General features: G+C 43.1%; 1 protein-coding gene across 1 annotated transcript; it reads left to right on the forward strand.

Annotated features, from left to right (window-relative positions):
* Positions 1–12706: 12706 nt before the first annotated feature.
* LOC109775212 (laccase-15) lies at positions 12707–17671 on the forward strand. Its single transcript, XM_020333960.4, has 6 exons — positions 12707–12878; positions 12949–13100; positions 15499–15746; positions 15851–15970; positions 16131–17102; positions 17244–17671. The coding sequence occupies exons 1-6, from the start codon at positions 12789–12791 to the stop codon at positions 17402–17404; spliced, it is 1743 nt and encodes a 580-aa protein (XP_020189549.1). The 5' UTR covers positions 12707–12788; the 3' UTR covers positions 17405–17671.
* Positions 17672–21064: the final 3393 nt, after the last annotated feature.

Genomic DNA, 21064 nt, shown 5'->3' on the forward strand with positions numbered 1-21064 from the left:
CTACATGCATATCGTCGCGTCAATCAACTATACCGCTCGCTCGCGAAAATCACCAAAATACGCACTAACCGGTGGCAGATGCGGCGGATGATCCTGGGCGGGGACGAGGGGCGGGCTCGACGGTGGTCAATCCCCGGCGGCGGCGGCGTCGAGGGCGCCGCTCCTTCTCGCCGGATCCGGGCGGTCGGTGCAGCGTGATGGCGCGGGAGGGTGGGGGCGGCCCCGCGGCGCGATTCGGCCCGCAGATTTGGCCGGAAGCGCCGTCGGCGGACAGGCGGAAGCAAGGGCAGTCGGCGGCGGAAGGGGTGGGGAAAAGGCGCGCGGGCTGAAATGTCCCTCCCGCCAACTGCTTCTTTGTGATGTAGGGCACCGCAGCTGCGAGGGGAAAACCCGCGTATTCGCGATTTGGGGCCAAGATTTTGCCGCGCCCCTTAAAAAAAATTCCGGGCCGGGGTGGTATGCGGGGTCTGATCGGGCAGGTTTTTCCGCCCCTACCCGCATTTTGGCGGTTATTTTCCGGGTCGGGGGCGGATGCGAGGTCTGCTAGAGTTGCTCTAAGACGGTGCCCTCCTCAAGTCAGATCGAGTCCTTCCATCCTCTTGCCACCTCCTTTAGGCATTAAGGGGGGATGCTGCATCGACAAGCGAAGCTTGGTAGGAGCTACTGTTCTTCGGAGGTGACCGGCGTAGGTTGATACGCGGCAAAGTTTGTTGTTTTTAGGCAAGCTCTTTTGCTTGGTAGTTGTCTGGTCGTTGATGGTTGTCTTTGGACTAGCCGGATGTGGAGTGGGTGCTACGCTCGCAGCAAGGCGTAGTCATCTTGTACTTACAGTTCTCTTCTTTTGTAAAACCATGATACGCAATTTGCGTATTCTAGATAATAAAATCAAACAACAGCACGGTGCAGTGCATGCACCCCACAATAGTTACTTGAGCAGGTTGATTTATGCCACATCTCCAATAGTAATGGCGAACCACTAGAAGATGCATACCCCGTTGCAACGTAAGGCAATTAAGTAGTGTAGATTAACAGACACGAGTATAGCTTTCTATAGACACATCCATATATAAATCTTAACCGGATGGTTCTGTTGTTGTTAATCGGTCCAAATAAAAAAATTAATGGTAAAATTAACAATAGTAATAATGTAAAAAAAAAATATGGACCACAACTTATACAGATATCGTTGCATGACGGCACTGTGCCTTGGAGGCTGCTGCAAGGTCATGTTTGCTGGCACTCACGTGGTCACCGCACCCCGCTACAACCCATTTGAGGGCATTGCACAGCGGTTGGAAGAGAGTGTTATAATTATTAAAGGCTTAGGACCAATGCAGAGCCTGTTTTAGGTAGTGGCACGTGGTTAAAATATACTCCATCTGTTCCTTAATATAAAATCATTTAGCTTTTTCAAAATAATGATTACATACGTACTAAAATGAGTGAACATACATACTAACACGCGGCGTCCAGATATTAATTTGCTATTAACATTCTAGTACCAGCTTACCCTGACAAATCAAAAGCTAGATTCTGGACCATGTTTGCATGTCCCAACGGCATAGCCAAGGCATCATGAGCTGGTCCCCCATCCATGTATCTGTTCTGAAACCACTCCTGGTAACAAGAATGGCATTGATCACCAAGAAAATGTTAGCGGTGACAAAGTCCAAACCATTTGTGAGACGTTCTGGACAGAACTTACATCGGATGTTCTGGATAGGGCGACATGTGATTTGTGCTATCTGACCATACACATATATTTTGGGATGTGTGCGATATTAATTGTTCCGTGCTTAAATTGGTCAATACCTCGGGAATACTTGACCCAAATGTAAGACGGTGCCTTCCTCAAGTCGGATCGAGTCCTTCAGTCCTCTTGCCACCTCCTTTAGGCATTAAGGGGGGATAGTGCATCGACAAGCGAAGCTTGGTGGGAGCTACTATTCTTCGGAGGTGATCGACGTCGGTCGAGACGCGCCGAAGTTTTTCGCTTTTAGGCAAGCCCTTTTGCTTGGTAGTTGTCTGATCATTGGTGGCTGTCTTTGGACTAGCCGGATGTGGAGTGTATGCTAGTCTCGCAGCAAGGCGTAGTCATCTTGTACTTACAATTCTTTTCTTCTGTAAAGCCATGGTACGCAATTTGCGTATTCTAGAAAATAAAATCGAACAACAACACGGTGCAGTGCATGCAGCCCACAATAGTTACTTGAGCAGGTTGAGTTAAATCACATCTCCAATAGTAATGGCGAACCACTAGAAGATGTATACCGCGTTGCAACGTAAGGCAATTAAGTAGTGTAGATTAACATGAAGGAAATATGCCCTAGAGGCAATAATAAAGTTATTATTTATTTCCTTATATCATGATAAATGTTTATTATTCATGCTAGAATTGTATTAACCGGAAACATAATACATGTGTGAATACATAGACAAACAGAGTGTCACTAGTATGCCTCTACTTGACTAGCTCGTTAACCAAAGATGGTTATGTTTCCTAGCCATAGACATAAGTTGTCATTTGATTAACGAGATCACCTCATTAGGAGAATGACGTGATTGACTTGACCCATTCCGTTAGCTTAGCACTCGATCGTTTAGTATGTTGCTATTGCTTTCTTCATGACTTATACATGTTCCTATGACTATGAGATTATGCAACTCCCGTTTACCGGAGGAACACTTTGTGTGCTACCAAACGTCACAACGTAAATGGGTGATTATAAAGGTGCTCTACAGGTGTCTCCAAAGGTACTTGTTGGGTTGGCGTATTTCGAGATTAGGATTTGTCACTCCGATTGTCGGAGAGGTATCTCTGGGCCCACTCGGTAATGCACATCACTATAAGCTTTGCAAGCATTGTGACTAATGAGTTAGTTGCGGGATGATGTGTTACGGAACGAGTAAAGAGACTTGCCGGTAACGAGATTTAACTAGGTATCGAGATACCGACGATCGAATCTCGGGCAAGTAACATACCGATGACAAAGGGAACAACGTATGTTGTTATGCGGTCTGACTGATAAAGATCTTCGTAGAATATGTGGGAGCCAATATGGGCATCCAGGTCCCGCTATTGGTTATTGACCTGAGACGTGTCTCGGTCATGTCTACATAGTTCTCAAACCCGTAGGATCCGCACGCTTAACGTTATGATGACAGTTTTATTGAGTTTTGATGTACCGAAGGAGTTCGGAGTCCCGGATGAGATCGGGGACATGACGAGGAGTCTCGAAATGGTCGAGACGTAAAGATCGATATATTGGACGACTATATTCGGACTTCGGAAAGGTTCCGAGTGATTCGGGTATTTTTCGGAGTACCGGAGAGTTACGGGAATACGTATTGGGCCTTATTGGGCCATACGGGAAAGAAGGAAAAGGGCCTCAAGGGTGGCCGCACCCCTCCCCTTGGTCTGGTCCGAATTGGACTAGGGAAGGGGGGCGCCCCCTTCCTTCCTTCTCTTTTTCCCTTCCTCTTTTCCTATTCCATATGGGAGGTGGAATCCTACTAGGACTAGGGAGTCCTAGTAGGACTCCACACTTGGTGCGCCCCCTCCTAGGGCTGGCCTCCTCCTCCCTTGCTCCTTTATATACGGGGGCAGGGGGGCACCCCATAGACACAACAATTGATCCTTGAGATCTCTTAGCCGTGTGCGGTGCCCCCCTCCACCATATTACACCTCGATAATACCGTTGCAGAGCTTAGGCGAAGCCCTGCGTCGGTGGAATATCATCATCGTCACCATGCCGTCGTGCTGACGAAACTCTCCCTCAACACTCGGCTGGATCGGAGTTCGAGGGACGTCATCGAGCTGAACGTGTGTAGAACTCGGAGGTGCCGTGCGTTCGGTACTTGATCGGTCGGATCGTGAAGACGTACGACTACATCAACCGCGTTGTGTTAACGCTTCCGCTTTCGGTCTACGAGGGTACGTGGACAACACTCTCCCCTCTCGTTGCTATGCATCACCACGATCTTGCGTGTGCGTAGGAATTTTTTTGAAATTACTACGTTCCCCAACAGTGGCATCCGAGCCTGGTTTTATGCGTTGATGCTATGCACGAGTAGAACACAAGTGAGTTGTGGGCGATATAAGTCATACTGCTTACCAGCATGTCATACTTTGGTTCAGCGGTATTGTGAGATGAAGCGGCCCGGACCGACATTACGCGTACGCTTACGCGAGACTGGTTTCACCGTTGCGAGCACTCATTGCTTAAAGGTGACCGGCGGGTGTCTGTCTCTCCCACTTTAGTTGAACCGAGTGTGGCTACACCCGGTCCTTGCGAAGGTTAAAACAGCACCAACTTGACAAACTATCGTTGTGGTTTCGATGCGTAGGTAAGAACGGTTCTTGCTAAGCCCGTAGCAGCCACGTAAAACTTGCAACAACCGTTGCGAGCACTCATTGCAGGGCATGTTGTGATGTGATATGGTGAAGACATGATGTGATATATTTTGTTGTATGAGATGATAATGTTTTGTAACCGAGTTATCGGCAAATGGCAGGAGCCATATGGTTGTCGCTTTATTGTATGAGATGCAATCATCATGTAATAGTTTTACTTTATCACTAAGCGGTAGCGATAGTCGTAAAAGCAATTATTTGGCGAGACGACAACGATACTACGATGGAGATCAAGGTGTCGAGCCGGTGACGATGGTGATCAAGCACGGTGCTTCGGAGATGGAGATCACAAGCACAAGATGATGATGGCCATATCATATCACTTATATTGATTGCATGTGATGTTAATCCTTTATGCATCTTATCTTGCTTTGTTTGACGGTAGCATTATAAGATGATCCTTCACTAAATTATCAAAGTATAAGTGTTCTCCCTGAGTATGCACCGTTGCGAAAGTTCTTCGTGCTGAGACACCACGTGATGATCGGGTGTGATGGGCTCTACGTTCAAATACAACGGGTGCAAAACAGTTGCACACGCGGAATACTCAGGTTAAATTTGACGAGCCTAGCATATAACAGATATGGCCTCGGAACACGGAGACCGAAAGGTCGAGCGTGAATCATATAGTAGATATGATCAATATAGTGATGTTCACCATTGAAACTACTCCATCTCACGTGATGATCGGACATGGTTTAGTTGATATGGATCACGTGATCACTTAGAGGATTAGAGGGATGTCTATCTAAGTGGGAGTTCTTAAGTAATATGATTAATTGAACTTAAATTTATCATGAACTTAGTCCTGATAGTATTTTGCAAATTATGTTGTAGATCAATAGCTCGCGTTGTTGCTTCCCTGTTTTATTTTTGATATGTTCCTAGAGAAAATGCGGATTGGATCCGTGATCTGAGGATTATCCTCATTGCTGCACAGAAAAATTATGTCCTTGATGCACCGCTAGGTCACAGACCTATTGCAGGAGCAGATGCAGACGTTATGAACGTTTGGCTAGCTCAATATGATGACTACTTGATAGTTTAGTGCACCATGCTTAACGACTTAGAATCGGGACTTCAAAGACGTTTTGAACGTCATGGACCATATGAGATGTTCCAGGAGTTGAAGTTAATATTTCAAGCAAATCCCCGAGTTGAGAGATATGAAGTCTCCAACAAGTTCCATAGCTAAAAGATGGAGGAGAATCGCTCAACTAGTGAGCATGTGCTCAGATTGTCTGGGTACTACAATCGCTTGAATCAAGTGGGAGTTTATCTTCCAGATAAAATAGTGATTGACAGAATTCTCTAGTCACCATCACCAAGTTAGTAGAACTTCGTGATGAACTATAGTATGCAAGGGATGACGAAAGTAATTCCCGAGCTCTTCGTGATGCTGAAATCGACGAAGGTAGAAATCAAGAAAAACATCAAGTGTTGATGGTTGACGAGACCACTAGTTTCAAGAAAAGGGCAAAGGGAAGAAGGGGAACTTCAAAAAAGAATGGCAAGCAAGTTGCTACTCAAGTGAAGAAGCCCAAGTCTGTACCTAAGCCTGAGACTAAGTGCTTCTACTGCAAAGGGACTGGTCACTGGAAGCGGAACTACCCCAACTATTTGGTGGATAAGAAGGATGGCAAAGTGAACAAAGGTATATTGGATATACATGTTATTGATGTGTACTTACTAGTGTTTATAGCAACCCCTCAGTATTTGATACTGGTTCAGTTGCTAAAGAGTAGTAACTCGAAACGGGAGTTGCAGAATAAATAGAGACTAGTAAAAGGCAAGGTGACGATGTGTGTTGGAAGTAGTTCGAGATTGATATGATCATCATCGCACACTCCCTATACTTTCGAGATTAGTGTTGAAACTAAATAAGTGTTATTTGGTGTTTGCATTGAGCATGAATATGATTTGATCATGTTTGTTGCAATACGGTTATTTAAATAAAAGAATAATTGTTGTTCTGTTTACATGAATAAAACCTTCTATGGTCATACACCCAATAAAATGCTTTGTTGGATCTCGATCGTAGTGATACACATATTCATAATATTGAAGCCAAAAGATGCAAAGTTAATAATGATAGTGCAACTTATTTGTGGCACTGCCGTTTAGGTCATATTGGTGTAAAGTGCATGAAGAAACTCCATACTGATGGGATTTTGGAATCACTTGATTATGAATCACTTGATGCTTGCGAACCGTTTCTCATGGGCAAGATGACTAAAACGCCGTTCTCCGGTACTATGGAGAGAGCAACAGATTTGTTGGAAATCATACATACAGATGTATGTGGCCCGATGAATATTGAGGCTCGTAGCAGGTATCATTATTTTCTAACCTTCACAGATGATTTGAGCAGATATGGATATATCTACTTGATGAAACACAAGTCTGAAACATTTGAAAAGTTCAAATAATTTCAGAGTGAAGTGGAAAATCATCGTGACAAGAAAATAAAGTTTCTATGATCTGATCGTAGAGAAGAGTATTTGAGTTACGAGTTTGGCCTTCAGTTAAAACAATGTGAAATAGTTTCACTACTCACGCCACCTGGAACACCACAGTGTAATGGTGTGTCCGAACATCGTAACCGTACTTTATTAGATATGGTGCGATATATGATGTCTCTTACCGATCTACCACTATCGTTTTTGGGGTTATGCATTAGAGACAGCTACATTCACGTTAAATAGGGCACCATCAAAATCCGTTGAGACGATGCCTTTTGAACTGAGGTTTAGCAAGAAACCAAAGTTGTCGTTTCTTAAAATTTTGGGGTTGCGATGCTTATGTGAAAAAGCTTCATCCTGATAAGCTCAAAACCCAAATCGGAGAAATGTGTCTTCATAGGATACCCAAAGGAGACAGTTGGGTACACCTTCTATCACAGATCCGAAGGCAAGATATTCGTTGCTAAGAATGGATCCTTTCTAGAGAAGGAGTTTCTCTCGAAAGAAGTGAGTGGGAGGAAAGTAGAACTTGATGAGGTAAATGTACCTGCTCCCTTATTGGAAAGTAGTTCATCACAGAAATCTGATCCTGTGACTCCTACATCAATTAGTGAGGAAGTTAATGATGATGATCATGTAACTTCAGATCAAGTTACTACCAAACCTCGTAGGTAAACCAGAGTAAGATCCGCACCAGAGTGGTACGGTAATCCTGTTCTGGAGGTTATGTTACTAGACCATGACAAACCTACGAACTATGAAGAAGCGATGCTGAGCCCAGATTCCGCAAAATGGCTTGAGACCATGAAATCTGAGATGAGATCCATGTATGAGAACAAAGTGTGGACTATGGTTGACTTGCCCAATGATCAGCAAGCAATTGAGAATAAATGGATCGTCAAGAGGAAGACGGACGCTGATAGTAGTGTCACTATCTACAAAGCTAGAATTGTCGCAAAAAGGTTTTCGACAAGTTCGAGATGTTGACTACGATGAGAGTTTCTCACTCGTATCTATGCTTAAGTCTGTCCGAATCATGTTAGCAATTGCCGCATTTTATGAAATATGGCAAAGGGATAAACAAAACTACATTCCTTAATGGATTTATTAAAGAAGAGTTGTATATGATGCAACCAGAAGGTTTTGTCAATCCTAAAGGTGCTAACAAAATATGCAAGCTCCAGCGATCCATCTATGGACTGGTGCAAGCATCTCGGAGTTGGAATATACGCTTTGATAAGTTGATCAAAGGATATAGTTTTATACAGACTTGCGGTGAAGCCTGTATTTACAAGAAAGTGAGTGGGAGCACTACAGCATTTCTGGTAAGTATATGTGAATGACATATTGTTGATCGGAAATAATGTAGAATTATTCTGCAAAGCATAAAGGAGTGTTTGAAAGGAGTTTTTCAAAGAAAGACCTCGGTGAAGCTGCTTACAGATTGAGCATCAAGATCTATAGAGATAGATGAAGACGCTTAATAAGTTTTTCAATGAGTACATACCTTAACAAGATTTTGGAGTGGTTCAAAATGGAACAGTCAAAGAAAGAGTTTCTTGCCTGTGTTACAAGGTGTGAAATTGAGTAAGACTCAAAACCCGACCACGGCAGAAGATAGAAAAAGAATGAAAGTCATTCCCTATGCCTCGGCCATAGGTTCTATAAAGTATGCCATGCTGTGTACCAGATCTATTGTATACCCTACACTGATTTTGGCAAGGGAGTACAATAGTGATCTAGGAGTAGATCACTGGACAGCGGTCAAAATTATCCTTACTGGAATAAGGATATGTTTCTCGATTATGGAAGTGACAAAAGGCTCGTCGTAAAAGGTTACGTCGATGCAAGTTTTGACACTAATCTAGATGACTCTAAGTCTCGGTCTAGATACATATTGAAAGTGGGAGCAATTAGCTAGAGTAGCTCCATGCATAGCATTGTAGACATAGAAATTTGCAAAATACTTACGGATCTGAATGTGACAGACCCGTTGACTAAAATTATCTCACAAGCAAAACATGATCACACCTTAGTACTCTTTGGGTGTTAATCACATAGCGATGTGAACTAGATTACTGACTCTAGTAAACCCTTTGGGTGATGGTCACATGACGATGTGAACCATGGGTGTTAATCACATGGTGATGTGAACTATTCATGTTAAATCACATGGCGATGTGAACTAGATTATTGACTCTAGTGCAAGTGGGAGACTGAAGGAAATATGCACTAGAGGCAATAACAAAGTTATTATTTATTTCCTTATATCATGATAAATGTTTATTATTCATGCTAGAATTGTATTAACCGGAAATATAATACATGTGTGAATACATAGACAAACAGAGTGTCACTAGTATGCCTCTACTTGACTAGCTCGTTAACCAAAGATGGTTATGTTTCCTAGCCATAGACATAAGTTGTCATTTGATTAACGAGATCACCTCATTAGGAGAATGAAGTGATTGACTTGACCCATTCCGTTAGCTTAGCACTCGGTCGTTTAGTATGTTGATATTGCTTTCTTCATGACTTATACATGTTCCTATGACTATGAGATTATGCAACTCCCGTTTACCGGAGGAACACTTTGTGTGCTACCAAACGTCACAACGTAAATGAGTGATTATAAAGGTGCTCTACAGGTTTCTCCAAAGGTACTTGTTGGGTTGGCGTATTTCGAGATTAGGATTTGTCACTCCGATTGTCGGAGAGGTATCTCTGGGCCCACTCGGTAATGCACATCACTATAAGCCTTGCAAGCATTGTGACTAATGAGTTAGTTGCGGGATGATGTGTTACGGAACGAGTAAAGAGACTTGCCGGTAACGAGATTTAACTAGGTATCGAGATACCGACGATCGAATCTCGGGCAAGTAACATACCGATGACAAAGGGAACAACGTATGTTGTTATGCGGTCTGACCGATAAAGATATTCGTAGAATATGTGGGAGCCAATATGGGCATCCAGGTCCCGCTATTGGTTATTGACCGGAGACGTGTCTCGGTCATGTCTACATAGTTCTCAAACCCATAGGGTCCGCATGCTTAACGTTACGATGACAGTTTTATTGAGTTTTCATGTACCGAAGGAGTTCGGAGTCCCGGATAAGATCGGGGACATGACGAGGAGTCTCGAAATGGTCGAGACGTAAAGATCGATATATTGGACGACTATATTCGGACTTCGGAAAGGTTCCGAGTGATTCGGGTATTTTTCGGAGTACCGGAGAGTTACGGGAATACGTATTGGGCCTTATTGGGCCATACGGGAAAGAAGGAAAAGGGCCTCAAGGGTGGCCGCACCCCTCCCCTTGGTCTGGTCCGAATTGGACTAGGGAAGGGGGGCGCCCCCTTCCTTCCTTCTCTTTTTCCCTTCCTCTTTTCCTATTCCATATGGGAGGTGGAATCCTACTAGGACTAGGGAGTCCTAGTAGGACTCCACACTTGGTGCGCCCCCTCCTAGGGCCGGCCTCCTCCTCCCTTGCTCCTTTATATACGGGGGCAGGGGGGCACCCCATAGACACAACAATTGATCCTTGAGATCTCTTAGCCGTGTGCGGTGCCCCCCTCCACCATATTACACCTCGATAATACCGTTGCAGAGCTTAGGCGAAGCCCTGCGTCGGTGGAATATCATCATCGTCACCACGCCGTCGTGCTGACGAAACTCTCCCTCAACACTCGGCTGGATCGGAGTTCGAGGGACGTCATCGAGCTGAACGTGTGTAGAACTCGGAGGTGCCGTGCGTTCGGTACTTGATCGGTCGGATCGTGAAGACGTACGACTACATCAACCGCGTTGTGTTAACGCTTCCGCTTTCGGTCTACGAGGGTACGTGGACAACACTCTCCCCTCTCGTTGCTATGCATCACCATGATCTTGCGTGTGCGTAGGAAATTTTTTGAAATTACTACGTTTCCCAACATAACAGACACGAGTATAGCTTTCTATAGACACATCCATATATAAATCTTAACCGGATGGTATTCTTATTGTTAATCGGTCCGAATAGAAAAATCTTAATGGTAAAATTAACAATTGTAATAACGTAACAAAATTATATATGGACCATGATACATCTTCAACGTACCTATAATTTTTTATTGTTCCATGCTATTATATTATCTGTTTTGCATGTTTTATATGCATTAATATGCTATTTTATATTATTTTTGGGACTAACTTATTAACCTAGAGCCTAGTGTTAGTTTTTGTTTTTTTCTTGTTTTTGAGTTTTACAGAAAATGAATATCAAACGGAGTCCAAACGAGTTGAAAATTTACGGTAATTTTTTATGGACCAGCAGAAGCCCACGGAGCATCGGAGTTGGACCACAAGCTTCACGAGGAAGAGGCAAGGGTGCAGGGCGCGCCCCCTGGCTTCTCGCTGCCTCGTGGACTCTCCTTACGTGAAACCGACACCAAAAGTTGCTATAAATACCAAAACCCCCAGAAAGAAACCTAGATCGGAAGTTCCGCCGCCGCAATTCTCTGTAGCCACGAAAAACCAATCGGGAGACTATTTCGGCACTCTGCTGGAGGGGAAAACCTTCACCGGAGGCCATGTTCATCATCCCGACAGTCTCCATGATGAGGAGGAGTAGTTCACCCTCGGGGCTGAGGTATATACCAGTAGCTATGTGTTTGATCTCTCTCTTGTGTTCTTAATTTGGCACGATCTTGATGTACCGCGAGCTTTGTTATTATAGTTGGATCATATGGTGTTTCTCCCCCTCTACCTTCTTGTGATTAATTGAGTCTTACTCTTTGAGGTTTCGTTATGTTGGATTGAGTATTGGATTTGAGAACACTTGATGTATGTCTTGCGATGAGACATCTGTGATGAAAATAGGATGTTCTATTGATTCACTTGATGTATGTTTTGACACCCAACTCGCGGATAATCGAGGTGACATTGAGGTAATCTATACATACTGGTTGATGCACGTTTTCGTCCTACGTTCTCCGATAGAAACTTTGGGATGATTCTTTGTTGCATGTTAAGGGATTGTTATATGATCGAATTATGTGCTTTGGCGCGTCGCAAGGGTTTGAACTTCAAGACATCTTCTATATAAGAAAAAGAAAAAAAAATTCATGTAAAAAGTTAGTTGTGTTGCACGGATCGTAAAACAATAGAACCAGGATAGCAGGGCCGCGGTGCATGTGCTCTAAAAATCTATGTCCACAAGCAAACAAGAGAGGCGTCGGCTGTGACCCGTGACATGGAGCTGTCGGAGCCGTGGTGCTGCTGCGGCGGCTCTCTTCCTCCGCCGGACATAGTTGTTGGAACGAGGCTTTGATCAGCCTCTCACACGAGATTCCAGGTTGGCTGCGCCGCATCATAGGCATCGCTGTGAAGGTAGAAGGTGAAGAAATACCCAAGACCCATTAGAGTGCATGAGAAGATCGGCCGTCGACCTAGGACATTTCTCGCCCGGCGTCTTCCGCTTGGTGCCAATGGCAACCCACCATGGATGTTACGGAGGATGTCAGATTCGATTTGACTACCTGCAGATCGATCTAACGTCAGAGTCAAGAGGACCGCTTGGTGCCGTCTTGTTCAGCAGAATCTATTCCACTGCCACACACCGTCAGCCTAACGGCCCTCACCGGAACCGGCCGTCGTCTTCCCTACAAATCGTTGAGAGAGAGAGAGAGAGAGAGAGAGAGAGATCTAGTAGCATGAGGCAATGGGATACGGTTTGGAGGCTGTGTCCTAGGGGTGACTGGCCCAAGGTTGTACAGCACAGACCGTGAGGTCCCCGTTAGAACTTTTTTTCATTCTTATGTACCACTAATTGCATGCATTAATTAATCCCAACGACCCGCCGACCCCCACCCCCCTATACATAGAGCATACATCCGTGTGTGCTAACCATCGAGGCTACTGGCTCCCGCGCGATGGCAGCAATGGCGGTCCTCGTCATGTTCTTCGTCGCTGCGGCCCTAGCAGCGGCAGGCGGTGCGGAGCTTGTCGAGCACACCTTTGTTGTAAGCTCTTCTTAGCCTCCTTGGTCCTCCTTTGTACAAGTAAATAATCGATGGATTTACTGGAATATAGGTGAGCCAGGTTAAGCTAAATCGGTTGTGCAACGACACGCTGGTCACTGTGGTGAACGGGCAATTCCCAGGTCCAGCGATAGAGGTTAATGAAGGAGACTCGGTGGCTGTTCAAGTCGTCAACAAGTCCCCCTATGGACTAACAATTCACTGGTAAGTATTCCCTCCGTCCCATAATGTAAGAGCGTTTTTGCCATTACACTAGTCTCAAAAATGTTTTTATATTATGAGACGGAGGGAGTATAATATAATATTTTTACATAATAATAAAGGACGGAAATTTTTATAGTTCTACATAAGTCACTCCTTTATATCCGTTAATTTTATGTTTACTATAAAGATGGACGGCTGGGATCTCTTTTTTTATCTTAAAAAAGTAAGGTTTCTGTTGGATCTCTTTCAATCGATCACATCAGGCCTACCGATCCATTTGTTTCCTGGAATCCTAGCTATCCGTCTCTTCCTGCCCTAGAGATCTATTTCTCTCCTATCTAAAAAAGGTAGCATTCCCTAATTGAAACTGAAGGGATCCTAGAAATGATCGATCTCTTTTTTTTCGTCTCAAAAAAAGAACGATCAATATCGCCATCTCTTATTTTTGTCAAGTTCTAACACCAAGTTCTAACACCACCAGTATAATTGACTCCTACTAGTAGTCAAATGAGTTACCGATATCACATTGGTCCATCGCCCCGCCCACTACTACAAGAAAAACTCCGACAAAAATCGTAATACAACCTCCGTCAGGGTGGATACAGCATCTAATGAAAGTTTAGTATTTCAAATATACTACCTCCGTCCGGGTCTAAAGCACCCTTGAGGCTGAAACGCACGTCCATAAGTTTAAGGCCCGTCATAATTTACGCGCAACTTTTTAGTCAGCTTTGGCTGCCGTTTCACACGTTGATTGGGTGAAGTAAATTACTACCAGCGAGGTGGGGCTGTTGTACATGCGCGTAATTAACGCTGTGGCCAGTGCATGCCGGATTTAGTGGGGCCTCTCTCTCTTTCCCATTGGATCATAAGGTAATCGGGGCATGTATAATTAAATCCTTTTTATAACTAATGTTGCCTTGGTCCCAGAGATTTTGTCTAGGGGCCTTTTATGCCTGGACGGAGGTAGTATAAGGCTGGTCATAGTGGGAGTAACATAAATAGTAACACAGATGCTACATAAGCAAAAATGATAAAGTGGCAAGTCGTTAATGAGAAGAGAGGCAAATAAAGTAATATAATATGTTAGCATCAGATAGCAAAATGAGTCTACAAAGTAATAAATGAATACATCTATGTTACCACACATATGACACTATCCACTATAAAGGTAGTAACATAGAATAGCAACATATGTATGTTACTAGTCTAGTTACTCTCCACTATGACCAGCCTAAGTCATCACGCATGGAAGTAGCTCATCATTTCCCATTGTCATTAATTTTCTTTTTGCATGCTGTTATTTTCATTGATTGATGCATTAGATAAGATTTGCATGCTAATCTATGGTGGTTGGTTCCTCCCAATTTTCCAAGCTGGCCAAATAACAATCATTACTGGCATTGATTTTTGGCATAATCTCCTCCATCCAATCTCCATGCACCTAGGTTGTGATGCAGCTCACCTGGACGGAGGTAGTAGAATTAGGTTGGTCGTAATGGGAGTGTCATAAGCGGTATCATGCATACCAACTAGACTTTTTGAATGTTGTGACACAATTAAATGAGGAAATAGAGGATGTAGTATCATATTATGATACTGTGTCATATTAAATGATGTACTACTCTGCGTCATGCATGACAATTAATAAAGCAACCTAAGATACTAATCTATAACACTATGCATTACGGAAGTAGTATCATACACTAGTATCATATGCATGATACTAGTATATGGTACTCCCCGTTACAACCAGCCTTAGAGGGATTACCCCTATACCCCTGCGGACTGCCTACTATTAAAACTCATAGCAAAAATAGTAAACATGGTTGAGAGGATTACCCCTACATCCATTGGTCCCCGGCCATGCTGCCTACCTTTTCTCTTTCTCTACAATCTAACCTGCGTTGATGGACTATATTGATTAGAGCAAGTATAATAAGGTGATAAGCGGGTTGTAAGGATTTAAATATTATATTATTGCTAAGTTGGTAGAGAAGGAGAAGGAAATGGAAGAGAATCGGGATATAGACTTACAACTAGTTGTAGCACGAGCTCCAAGAAGCTTCATGAAAGTGAAAGGTGGGCTACATGTTAATAAAGTAGTACTTCCTTTTTTTTCAGAAAAAAGTAGTACTTCCTTATAGCTAGTTATTCTACATGTTGGCTATTACATTGACTATAGATGACATGGCGACACGCTATGGACATCGGCTGACTATATATATTTTTGGCGATATAGCTAATTATGTTATTAACCGTGCTCTTCTACGGGATGGATTACACGCATTAGTACATTGGGGATATGTATATTACTAGTTATGTATTATTCTGTAGAGAGAGGAAGAGAAAAAAGAAATAAAAACACAAAATCAAATATTTTCCTTGATACATGCAGGCATGGAGTGAAGCTGCAACTCAACTGCTGGGCAGATGGAGCGGGGATGATAACCCAATGCCCCATCCAGCCGAACAAGAACTTCACCTACCGATTCGACGTCGCCGGCCAGAAGGGCACGCTGTGGTGGCACGCTCACGTTGGCAGTCTCCGGGCAAGCATCCATGGCGCCTTGATCATCCGGCCAAGATCCGGGGCCAGCTCATACCCGTTTCCCAAGCCTGACAAGGAGATCCCGATCGTTATAGGTTTGCAAATTTATACATCACGTACTAATGCTAGATGCCAAGAATCCGTCCTGCTGAATTAAAGGTGTACTTAGAGGTTTTGCGTTTCTCGATTATAACTGCAGGCGAATGGTGGGAGATGGACCTTGATCAGCTAGACAAGAACCTTAGGAACGGTTACCATTTAGATATGCCTAGAGCAGCTACCATCAACGGGAAGCCTGGAGATCTGTACAACTGCTCTGGTAATTACTACTGCCTCTGTTGATATATACTCCTAGATAGTACTACCTCTGGAGTAGATAATTTCGAGCATCTCTAGCTTCAATTACGTGGAGGGTGCATTTCAACCCAGCTTTTCGGAAACTCCCAAATTTATAGAACTATACAACCTGAATTTCACAGGGACCGTCAAAGACAGCAACATTGTGAAGGTGGAGCATGGCAAGACATATTTGTTGCGGATAGTGAACGCTGCGCTGAGCTCAGAGTATTACTTGAAGATCGCCGGGCACAAGTTCACGGTTGTGGCTGCTGACGCCAACTATGTCAAGCCATACATCACAGACGTCATCGCGATCGCGCCAGGCGAGACCGTCGACGCTCTGCTTGTCACCGACGCGCATCCTGCTGGCAGATACTACATGGTCGCCAAGGCCAGCCAGTCGCCCAAGCCTGTGCCCCAGATCCCGCTCTTCATCACAAGAGGGATAGTGCAATACAGTGAGGGTCCAAGAAAAGAAGAGGAGAAAGCTCTATCTGATAGTAGCACGTCATCAATAATGGCGCCTGAAATGCCGGACGAGCACGACGCGGCCACTTCCTTCTACTTCCATGGCAACTTGACAAGCCTGCAGCCTCAGCCGGTGCCGGCCAACGTCCATGAGCACCTCTTCTACGCCCTTGACGGGGGCTTCTTCTGTAGAAAAGGCGAATCATCCTGCAACAATGATACTAATATGATGGGCATGGTGAACAACGTCTCCTTTCAGCTCCCCACAACGACACCATTGCTGCAGGCGCACTACCACGGCAACATGAGCAGCATCGGCACGCTGCGGGAACTACCTGACAGGGCACCCAGGATGTTTAACTACAGCGAAACGCTAGAGCCGACGTCCAAGGCGACGTCGGTGAGAAGGCTGCGGTACAACGCCACGGTGGAGATCGTCTTCCAGAGCCCGGTGCTGGCGGACACATACGCTAACCCCATGCACCTCCATGGCCACGACTTCCTCGTCCTCGCGCAGGGGTTCGGACAATACAACGCCGAGACAGACGTGGCGACGTACAACCTGGTGGATCCGCCGGTGAGGAACACCGTCCATGTCCCACTATTCGGGTGGGCGGCCGTCCGATTTGTCACCAACAATCCAGGTAATTAATCTCTTTGCCAATTAATTACCGTGTGCATCTGTCATTAGGTTTTTCCTATAGATAGATGGCTTAATTAGAGTTCCAAAATTGACCTAACTTCATTTTAGTCCATAGTATATTTTATCTATGTGGAATGAACAGGTGTGTGGTTCATGCACTGCCATTTTGGGCACCACTCGTCGTCAGGCATGGCGGCAGCATTCGTGGTGGAGAACGGTCCAACTTTGGACTCGACTCTTCCTCCGCCTCCGGAAGATTTTCCAAGCTGCAAGACCTACAATAGTAGAGTTTCATATGAATAACGGAAATATTTTTTTGTTTCGAGATTCGCATAGTTCTACATTCAAATAAAGCCTAGATCCGGTGATTGCTTTATATATAAAGCGGGATGAAAGCCTGTTTCGAGAATAAAGACTAGATTAGGTTGCCCTGTCTAGAACGTGAATTTTAAGGTCCGAAATCGAGTATCATTTAATCGCGAGTCCATAATGGACCTCTACAGTGCATGAAAGGAAATGTATTACTAGTATAAGCTGGAGTAATCCCGCAAAAAAAAAGTATAAGCTATAGTAATTAAAACCCGCTCTTTATCGGCAAAAAGATGCATGGAGTAAATATCTATGGCCCAATCTCACACACGCTGCAAGTGCCAGTTCCTTGATCTCTTGGTGCGTCAGCAAGGGACCTCCTATATGCCGCTTATTCCGGCTGGGAGTCGCGGTTTCGCTGCAAGTGCCATTTCCTTGTTCTCTTGGCGCGCCAGCAAGGGACCTCCTATATGCCGCTTATTGCGGCATGGAGTCGCGGTTTCGCACAAGAGGCAGTTCATCTGGGCCGGCCCAATCGCTGTCCTTCGCGGAATGAAAAGATGCAAAAATAGGAAAAGGCTTGCGACGGAATAGAACACGCAGCCTCTGCAGGTACACACGGTGCGCGAGCCACTCCACCAGGTGAGCAATGTGTGAAGTATTGGCAACGCGAATTGTAAAGAACCAACCCGAAGCGGCACAAAATAAAACAAGTTCATAAAATTCAATAAAACTCTTTTTTTTTGCGGGTAAAAATTTCCACAAAACTTGTGGGCAAGGGATCGTACACAAGTCCTCCCGCAAGGAAAGCGCGTCCACAGTACTGTAGTAACTGAGGTTTAGCATGCAAAATGGCAGCCCAGTATATGTGAACCATAATACGTTGCATATTAAAACTTTTTAAAAAAACTGCCACACGTGATTTTTAAAAAGGAAATACTTTTTGAAACGCAAACTTTATTTGGGAAACTCAAAAAGAAATTAAAAACAAATAGGAACAAAAAATGAACACGAGATTTTTTTTTGAAACAATGAACTATTTATTGCAAAAGCAAACATGAAAAACAATAACAAAATTTTAAAGGTGAATAATTTTCAAAATGACAACCTAGTTTTTGAATTTGCAAACTGACTTTGAAAAACATGAACATTTTTTGAATTTCTGAACAAATTCAAAAAACTGTAGCAATTTTTTCAATATGTGAACAAATTTGGAAAAAGGAACATTTTTTAAATCCGCGAGACATTTTTCAATGGTGAACAAAAATTAAAAATGCGAATTTTTAAAAAATATGTGAACAAAAATTGAAAATTAAAATATATTTTCAATTTATGATTTTTTTTAAAAAAAATAGGAAGAATTTTCGAAATTCCTGAACATTTCTGAATTTGTGAACAAAATTTGGAAAGATGAAAAAAATTTAAAGTCCCAAACATTTTTTTAAATTTTTGAACAAAAATTTAAACATGTGAACATTTTTTGAATTTGTGAGCAAATTTAAAAAACGGGATTTTTTTGAGAAAAACATATTTTTTTTGCTTTGTGAACGAAACTTAAAAAGGCTGACATTTTTTGACTTTCCGAACATTCTCTGAAATGAAGCGAAAATATTTTAAAATTATATTATTTTTTTGGAAATTGTCAACAAAATTTGAAAACAGAACATTTTTATGAGAAACTGAACAATTTTGTAAAATGTGAACATTTAAAAAATTCTAAACAGTTTTGAAAAGAAAAATCAATTTGAGAAAGAAAAGTGAAAAAGGCAAAAAAAGTAAACAAAATAAACAGAAAAGGGAAAAAAAGAAAGAGGAAAAAACAAAAAAGAAAATAGAAACTGAAAAATCCGGCTGGAGACCTTCTAGAAGTTTCCCAAAACTAAAAAACCCAGCTAGAGACCTCTAGAAGTTTCCCAAAACCGGGATGGCTGACAACGCTTAAACGGGCCGGCCCAATCTGGATGATCGCTCGAATCTCATGTGTGGTATAGCGAAATTTTGATGCAGAATGCGTCAAATAGGAATTTCCCGCTAGTAACACCCAGGACGGCAAGATTCTTTTTGCGGGGCCCAGGATGGCAGCCGAAAGATACACAAGCACATCACAGGTAGTAATAAATGATTAAAAGTATTTCTCTTGTAAAAATCTATACCTTTGCATTGGCGATCCCCCCACCATCCCCACCCCCTTCGCCGCCTCCTTGTCCTGGCTACACTTCCGGCGGCTCGCCTGCATTATTAGGGAAAAGTCTAGCAGTAGCGCTGGTTTTTGGCCTATCAGTAGTGCGGGGTGCCGTGCTACTGATACGGCGCTATAGCTAAAGCTTAGCAGGTCTAGACACGCTAATGCTATACGCACTTAGTAGCAGCGCGTTTGGTAGGAAGCGCTATTGGTAAATACTAGCAGCGCGACTTTGTACCCGCTCTACTACTACTATTGCGTATTCTATTTCTTTTTCATTTTATGTCGTATTCATACACCATTATATAAGTTTTCATACAGTAGCAATTTAGAGACTGTTTTTACATCATAATGAGTTATTACATCACTGGGTGAAAGAACCGTGGATTAGTTTCAAGTGGATAGATCCATCCACTTGAAACTAATCCGCGGTTCTTTCACCTAGTGATATAATAAATCATCATCATATCATTAACAACCTATCATCATAATACATCATTTTCATATAACAACTCCTCATGGTCATCATTTTCGTCAATGAGACATTATATAGCAAGTTGGTCACTAGTCATAATCACAACTCCTCCTCATCATCATCATCAACTCTAACACATTGTAGCACATAATAACACATATAACATAGGACCTACTCCTCTCTCATAGGACCTACTACCCTCTCTTAGGTAAAATAGCATAAAACAAGATAGGCCCTGACTCTCCATTATGGAGAATGGAGATTATCCTGTCTCTAATTTTTGCCCTTCGCACAATATTGCTTCCAAGTAGCTCCCTATGACTGATCATACATTTTTTCCAATCTTTGATTGTCAGGTCTGCATCGGTTTTAGAAATCCAGTATGGACAACAATGAAGCGTAGGATGACCTGGTCGTAAGCTCATAACATTAAGGTGACCTTTCGGAAACATCAGGTGAGGCACACAATCTTTCGGAATTTTCTGTTGAAAAACATAGTAATAACTTCGTAGTTAGCAATGTAGTTTAGTTTTAGAAGAATTTATGCAAAAGATGCACGGATGTCGTAATAGTAAACAATCTTACCATGCCATCTCCATGGATGTTACCGTAGTTCAACACGTGCACTAGTGGCACGTATTGACCATAATGTGCAGGAGTTTGATAATAGATATTGTAATTCTCAAGATCATTAATAAATGAGATCAGATGATTTTTTTCCTGATAAGTTAATTCTGCGCCATCGGTGTAGTAGGTTCTGTCTACCATCTTCCGCACATTCTTTGAAGAATGAAAATAAGCTATGAATGGAAATAAGCTGTGAACTATTTTCAAATAAACAATATAAATTACTTAATAACTATGTTTGAGAAACTCACACAGCGGTAGAATTGGAAGCGTATCAGCAAGGACCCAAATGTCCATATTGTCTTCGTCGATGTCAGGATAACCAAGATCCATGGTGACAAGCATACCCTCATGAAAATCATACGTCTTG

Source organism: Aegilops tauschii, chromosome 2, assembly GCF_002575655.3.
Source record: "Aegilops tauschii subsp. strangulata cultivar AL8/78 chromosome 2, Aet v6.0, whole genome shotgun sequence".
Classification (NCBI taxonomy): Eukaryota; Viridiplantae; Streptophyta; class Magnoliopsida; order Poales; family Poaceae; genus Aegilops; species Aegilops tauschii.

What these genes read in the sequence shown, in the direction of transcription:
- LOC109775212 (XM_020333960.4), top strand. Translation starts at nt 12,789, where the DNA reads ATGGCAGCAATGGCGGTCCTCGTCATGTTCTTCGTCGCTGCGGCCCTA. An exon ending in TATGGACTAACAATTCACTG is followed by an intron (nt 13,101 to 15,498) that starts GTAAGTATTCCC and finishes TGATACATGCAG; the next exon opens with GCATGGAGTGAAGCTGCAAC. An exon ending in ATTTGTCACCAACAATCCAG is followed by an intron (nt 17,103 to 17,243) that starts GTAATTAATCTC and finishes TGGAATGAACAG; the next exon opens with GTGTGTGGTTCATGCACTGC.